At 54.2% G+C, this 6,000-nt stretch overlaps 3 protein-coding genes across 4 annotated transcripts in view; all 3 read left to right on the top strand.

Annotated features, from left to right (window-relative positions):
• Vegfb (vascular endothelial growth factor B) overlaps positions 1–1,040 on the top strand; it is a 5,559-nt gene extending 4,519 nt beyond the window's left edge. For both annotated transcript variants that reach the window (XM_050136898.1, XM_050136897.1), the window contains exon 7: positions 647–1,040. In XM_050136898.1, the coding sequence (XP_049992855.1) occupies positions 647–668 (22 nt within the window). In that variant the 3' untranslated portion in view covers positions 669–1,040. The remainder of the gene's footprint in view (positions 1–646) is intronic.
• A 1,929-nt stretch (positions 1,041–2,969) lies between these two features.
• Fkbp2 (FKBP prolyl isomerase 2) lies at positions 2,970–5,687 on the top strand. Its single transcript, XM_050136900.1, has 6 exons — positions 2,970–3,136; positions 4,351–4,519; positions 4,839–4,951; positions 5,063–5,109; positions 5,426–5,461; positions 5,538–5,687. Exons 1-6 carry the CDS (start codon positions 3,039–3,041, stop codon positions 5,597–5,599), a joined length of 525 nt encoding a protein of 174 aa, XP_049992857.1. The 5' UTR covers positions 2,970–3,038; the 3' UTR covers positions 5,600–5,687.
• Positions 3,158–4,062, top strand: LOC126498343 (synapsin-1). The gene has a single exon (XM_050136895.1). It carries the CDS (start codon positions 3,280–3,282, stop codon positions 4,060–4,062), a length of 783 nt encoding a protein of 260 aa, XP_049992852.1. The 5' UTR covers positions 3,158–3,279.
• Positions 5,688–6,000: the final 313 nt, after the last annotated feature.

Raw genomic sequence — 6,000 nt, 5'->3', positions numbered from 1 at the left:
TTTTCTTTTTGAATTTTCCAGACAGGGTTTCTCCGTAGCTTTTGGTTCCTGTCCTGGAACTAGCTCTTGTAGACCAGGCTGGCCTCGAACTCACAGAGATCCGCCTGCCTCTGCCTCTGGAGTGCTGGGATTAAAGGCATGTGCCAGGGCTGGAGAGATGGCTCAGAGGTTAAGAGCATTGCTTGCTCTTCCAAAGGTCCTGAGTTCAATTCCCAGCAACCACATGGTGGCTCACAACCATCTGTAATGAAGCCTGGTGCCCTCTTCTGGACTACAGGCATACATGCAGACAGAATATTGTATACATAATACAATAAATATTAAAAAAAAAAAATAAAGGCATGTGCCACCACTGCTTGGCAAAAACTACCTATTTTTATGTTCATTGATGCTTTGTCTACATGTATGTCTGTATGAGGGTGTCAGGCCCCCTAGAACTGGTTCCACACAGTTGTGAGTTACTGTGTGGGTGCTGGGCACTGAACTGAGTCCTCTGGAAGAACAGTCAGTGCTCTTAACCACTGAGCCCGCTCTCCAGCCCAGCCCATTTAACAAAATTAAAAAAAAAATAAAAATGAATAAATATGAAAGAAGAGCTTGGAGTTAAGCTCCAGGCTGCACTAATATCCCTTCCTCCACTCCCCAGGTGCCGGAAACCTCGAAAATGACAAGTGGCTTTTCAGACTCCACAGGGCCATTTGCTTCACGGGCCCCATCCTAGTGGGAGAAGACAGGAGCATAGAAGAACCAACTCAGACTGGGAGGAAGCGGCCCCAGGACATGGACCCTTTAGAGAGCTCTCCTGCTATCCTTTGTCACCTAGCACTGCCGTCTGACAGTTGGCAAGGGACCTATATCTCCCCTTAGGGGGAACAGGGTACTAGCTCAGCTAACCACCCTGGGCTAATGAGCATCTTCTGGTTGCTCTGCTTCCCCTCACTATGAAGACCCTAAGCCTCTGCAAACGTGCGATTTGGGCTCTGTTACAATAACTCTGACACCGCCCCCTCAATCCTGATAAAAAAAGATGGAAGACACTATCACTGCTTGCTTCTGTCACTGTTTGCTATTCTGTAGGCTGGCCAGCTTGGGCAGGAAAGTGTGCACCACTGCATCTGAGCTTGCCTCTCTGTGCCAGGGGGACCCAGAACCCAACAATGGTTCCCAGGCAAAGCCACAACCACCACAAACCTAGCCAGGGAAAGGAATGTGGGACCCATGTTCACATAGGAAGAACACATGACTGCTGTATTAGAACCCTTTGGGCTCCAGACAAGTATGACTTTCTTCATACAGTAGGAGGTTACACCCATTTTCCCCGCTGGGCATTTTACGATACTGTTCCCTGTGGCTGCCCTTTTCATTTCTCAGTTCTGCCTTTTTGGCTGGAAGGTCTCCTTTAAGAGTACACCCACACCCCACCCCTACCCCTATACAGTCTCCTTCAGCTGTGCAATCACTAGTACCCCAGGATTCATCAGAGATTTCTAACTATCCCACTCAAGCTAAGTGTCCACCCTTCTCCAGTGTCCTGGATAGAGTGGGAACCCAGCCTAGGCACCAAGGCTTTGCCCTACGAAAAAGATGTTCGGAAAAAAAAAAAAAAAAAGAAAAAGATGTTCGGGGCAGACTTGACTGAAGGCAGGCAGTCACCCAAATGAAGGGACTGGTGGAGTGTATGATCTTGGAGGGTAAACTGAATTCCTGATGATGGCCACATACTTACTTTATCCATTTACGAGAGTCTCGAGAGTCTCACATAGCCCAGGCTGGCCCCAAACTCTTTATGTAGCCAAGGATGACATAAATTTCTAATCTTCCTACATTCACTTCTTATGTACTGGAACTACAGGGTTACAGCTGGGAATCAAACCTACCTGTTCCTGCAGGCTAGGCAAGCACTACCAACTTAGCTACATCTCCGGCCCTGATACTATGTTTAAACTTTTTTTGTTGAGATAATGTCTCATGTTGTTTCATGTAGCCCAGGCTGACACAGTATTTAGCCTCCATGTATGCCTGCAGGCCAGAAGAGGGCACTAGATCTCATTACAGATGGTTGTGAGCCACCATGTGGTTGCTGGGTATTGAACTCAGGACCTCCAGAAGAGCAGTCCGTGGTCTTAACCTCTGAGCCATCTCTTCAGCCCTGACTCAGAGATCTTTATGTAGCTGGGGATATCCTTGAGCTTCTGATCCTCCTGCTTTCACCTCCAATGGCGTGAGACATCACACCATTTTTATTATGTTTAGCCTTCTCGGCGGTGATATTGGTGATCATGTTCTGGCTCCACGATGTTAGAACCTGAGAGCTAAAACCTCTGAGCCCACTAAGCTTCATAGTGCAGGATACTTCCCTTGGCCTTAAGTCACACACGTGCTTTTATCTTTGGGTCTTGAGTATGTGGTCTTAGCAAGGCAAACAGGCCTGGGACAGGCATGAACTCACCAAACTCCCTAACTCAGGTTTGGCTTCCTCTGAATTTTAGGGTCCTTCGATTGACAAATGTCTACCGGGTACTGGTAGACCAGACCCAGCCAGGCCACCAAAGGCTGTGCCTGTTCAGTGTGCAGCAATGAAAGGTGAGCCTGGATGCTGCAGACCACAAGATGGAAGGGGTTCGCACGCGACTGGGCCATGAGGGATGGACGTCAGGGAGACTACTACCAGGAGAACGAATTTGCTCAAGGTCACGCAGTCAGGAAGCCTAGAAGTGGAAGACCTAAGGATTTAAACCAGGGGTATCGCTTTGAACCCTGGGTTCTTCTCACAAAAAAACTAGCCAAAGGCGTGCGGGTCATGACGACGGAAGTCAGCGCAGTGTTGGCAAGAACCCCTCTGGGAATAGGTACTCATTCTTGCTTAACCAAATCATCACATAGGCCGGAAGTGCCTTCTGTCTTTCAAAAACCATTTTTACCAAACCCGACAGGTGCCCTGGGCGGCGGAAGTGATGTTATCCACGCGGTAATTCAGGAGGCGGAGCTAGAGGGGAAGCCCCATCCTAAGAGTGAGGCAGCGGGTTTCGGACGGTCCAATGAGGGCGGGCAGCGTGTCCCGCCCTGTAGCGACGAGGACGCGCCTGCGCAGAGGTGACCGCACGCGTGCGATTGGCTTCGGGGGCGCGGTGAGGAGGTGAGCGGGGGGCCACAGCCCGGGCTGGGGGATTCGGGTGCAGGAGGGCAGGCTGGGGCAGGCCGGGCCGAATCAGGCCTTAATCCGCGTGTCAGAAAGGGGTAGCGGACGAGGGAATTGGGGCTGGGGTCCAGTGTCTGGCAATGCCGCAGGGGGCGGGCTCTCACGCTGTACGGGGCGGAGCCCTGGGACTCGGGGCGGGACGCGGAACAGCGGCGGTGCGAGTGGAGGGCGGAGCCCAGCCTCTCGTAGAGGGGCTAGGACGACTGCGGGGCGGGGTCTGGCGTTTAGAGGAGGAGCCGGAGCAGGTGGAAGGTGGAGCTTTGGGCTCGGAGACGGAGGGCGTGGGGTCCCAGGCGTTGGGGGCGGGGCTTCAGCCGGTGAGTGGCGCAGCTCCTGTACTGGAGAAGGGGCCTAGAATTGCCGAGGGCGGAGCTGTAGGTCAGGGGGCAGAGCCACGTGCCCTGAAGGCCGGGGCCGAGGAGCCTTGCGAAGAGCTGAGCCCAAGTAATGGCCCGGGGCGCCCACGTGGGGGCGGTCTCCGTGGTGGCCGCGCCTGGGGTCGCGCTAGACCTAGAACTCCCCCTGGAGAGATTGTGTGGGTGGAGCGGACTCGGCGCCCCGCTGACTCGGGGCCAGTCTGGGTGCCCCGGAGGCCCCCGAGAGCTCAGAGCTGGGGGGGCACCTCTGGCGGAGGAGGCACGGCCCCGGGATGGGGTGTACCTCCGGAGGACAGGGGCTCCCCAGAGCCGCCTAGCGGAGATGTATGGGTACCTCGGGGCCGGCCACCTGCAGCAGCGGCAGAGGTGTGGGTGTGCTGGACAGGAGGCAGCTGGGTGTGGCGGGAGTGGGGTCCTCCGGTCGGGACTAATCCGGGGCAACCAGACAGGGTTTGGACTTTGCGTAAAGGGGCGAACGGGAATTGAAGAATGGAGATGGGGACCGGGAGGAAGGGAAGGTCTGGTATTGAGTAAAGGGGCGGGGCCCTGGCTGCTGTGGCCTCCCCTGACCCCCTCCCCTCGCTGCTGGGGTCCTCGGCCAAGCCCCCTTCTCACGGGACTGGTAAGTGTGGCCGCAGAGCCCAGGGGACAGGGTGGTGACAGTGGGATTCCCCAGGAACAGGCAAAATACAATGGGAGTGGCATCCTCCTGGATACTGACTGGAGTTCCATGACCCTCCCCTCTTGGTCTGGGGTTGGGGACTGTGTCTACAGAGACATGAGGCTGAGCTGGGTCCTGACAATACTGTCCATTTGCCTGAGTGCCCTGGCCACAGCCACGGGGGCAGATGGCAAACGCAAGCTACAGATTGGAGTGAAGAAACGCGTGGACCACTGTCCCATCAAGTCTAGAAAGGGAGATGTCTTACACATGCACTACACGGTAGGTATCAGGGTGGAGCTTCTGGGGCAATGACAGTTCCTGGGAACCAGAAGGGTCTGGGAATATCATTCTTTTTTCGATTAGGTAGATGACCTTGAGCCCTTTGGCCTGTAGCTCCTTCCCAGGAGTCTGCCCTTGCCTTTTCCTGTACTCATCATCTAGGTGTTAGCATGAAATTTACTGCACCTGGGCTACTAAGGCATCGTAACTACTAGTGCTGTGGTGACTCCATTGATGGGGTGGGGAGTGACTGGGTGAAAGGGGTTCTGGAGTGGTTGGTCACCTCTCCTTACTAGTTTTCCCGCCGTCTATCCCACAGGGGAAGCTGGAAGATGGGACAGAGTTTGACAGCAGTCTACCAAAGAACCAGCCCTTTGTTTTCTCCCTTGGCACTGGCCAGGTCATCAAGGGCTGGGACCAGGGGCTGCTGGGGTGAGTCTGGGGACATGTTGCAGTGATGCAGGAAATAGGCTGTGGGAGGAAAAGTCCGTTTGTGGAGCAAGGGTCCGGGCGCCCACGTGCTGAGCATGTATCATCCTGCAGGATGTGTGAAGGGGAAAAACGGAAGCTGGTGATTCCATCTGAGCTGGGTAAGAGGCCCTTGGGGTTAGGGGGACTCGGGGAGGGGGAGCAGGGCACTTAGATGTCCCTAAAGTGGTTAAAGCCACTTCAGCCCACAGGTCCCCACACTATCTAGTTGTCCTAGTATATGCCACTTCCAAGTCTGGCCCGTGTTCAGCAGCCAGACCAGGCAAGGCTTGACTCAGCCATAGTGTGACCCTCTGCGACCTTGTCCTCCTCCACTGCACCCCCTATTTCCGCCTGCCTATGGCAAGCTTATCCTTTATGGGAGCTAGAAGGAAGCCTGGCCAGAACTTACTTTGTGTTCTTATGTGTTTTTGACAGGGTATGGAGAGAGGGGAGCTCCCCCAAAGATCCCAGGTAATACCCCTGACACCCTCACCCCATGACCTTCCCCGGGTCCCAGGTCCCAGTCTGACCAGACTTCTCCCTTTAGGTGGAGCAACCCTGGTGTTTGAGGTGGAGCTGCTCAAGATTGAGCGACGTTCAGAACTGTAGCATGCCGCAGAGGGGTAGGAGACCCCTGTCAGGGACCAGACTGCTTCAAAACACAACAAAACAAACAAACAAAAAGTTTAAAACCCAAGATTGAGTCTGTGTTTCTTTGTGAATTCTAAAAGACTTAGGTTAAGACTTTAGCTTCAGCGTAGGGGGAATAGCTCAATGGCTCAGAATGGGGCATGGGCCTAATATGAGTGAACCCCTCCCCCCACCCCACTGGATCCCCAGCTTGGGGGAAGAGAAAATAACACTAGCTTCAGCCTCAGCTTTCCTGATAACTGCAGAGCCTTGAGGTACAGCCTCAAGGGCTGGAGACCCTTACCCAGTGCAGATTTAAAAAAAAACTTAGAGAGCTGAGTAGCACTGCTCCCCAGCCACTTGGCATACCAGTCTGGGAG

The sequence above is a fragment of the Alexandromys fortis genome, unplaced genomic scaffold, assembly GCF_014885135.2.
Source record: "Alexandromys fortis isolate MF-2015 unplaced genomic scaffold, M_Fortis_MF-2015_v1.1 scaffold_3, whole genome shotgun sequence".
NCBI lineage: Eukaryota > Metazoa > Chordata > Mammalia > Rodentia > Cricetidae > Alexandromys > Alexandromys fortis.
This window is presented reverse-complemented; position numbering and strand designations above follow the sequence as displayed.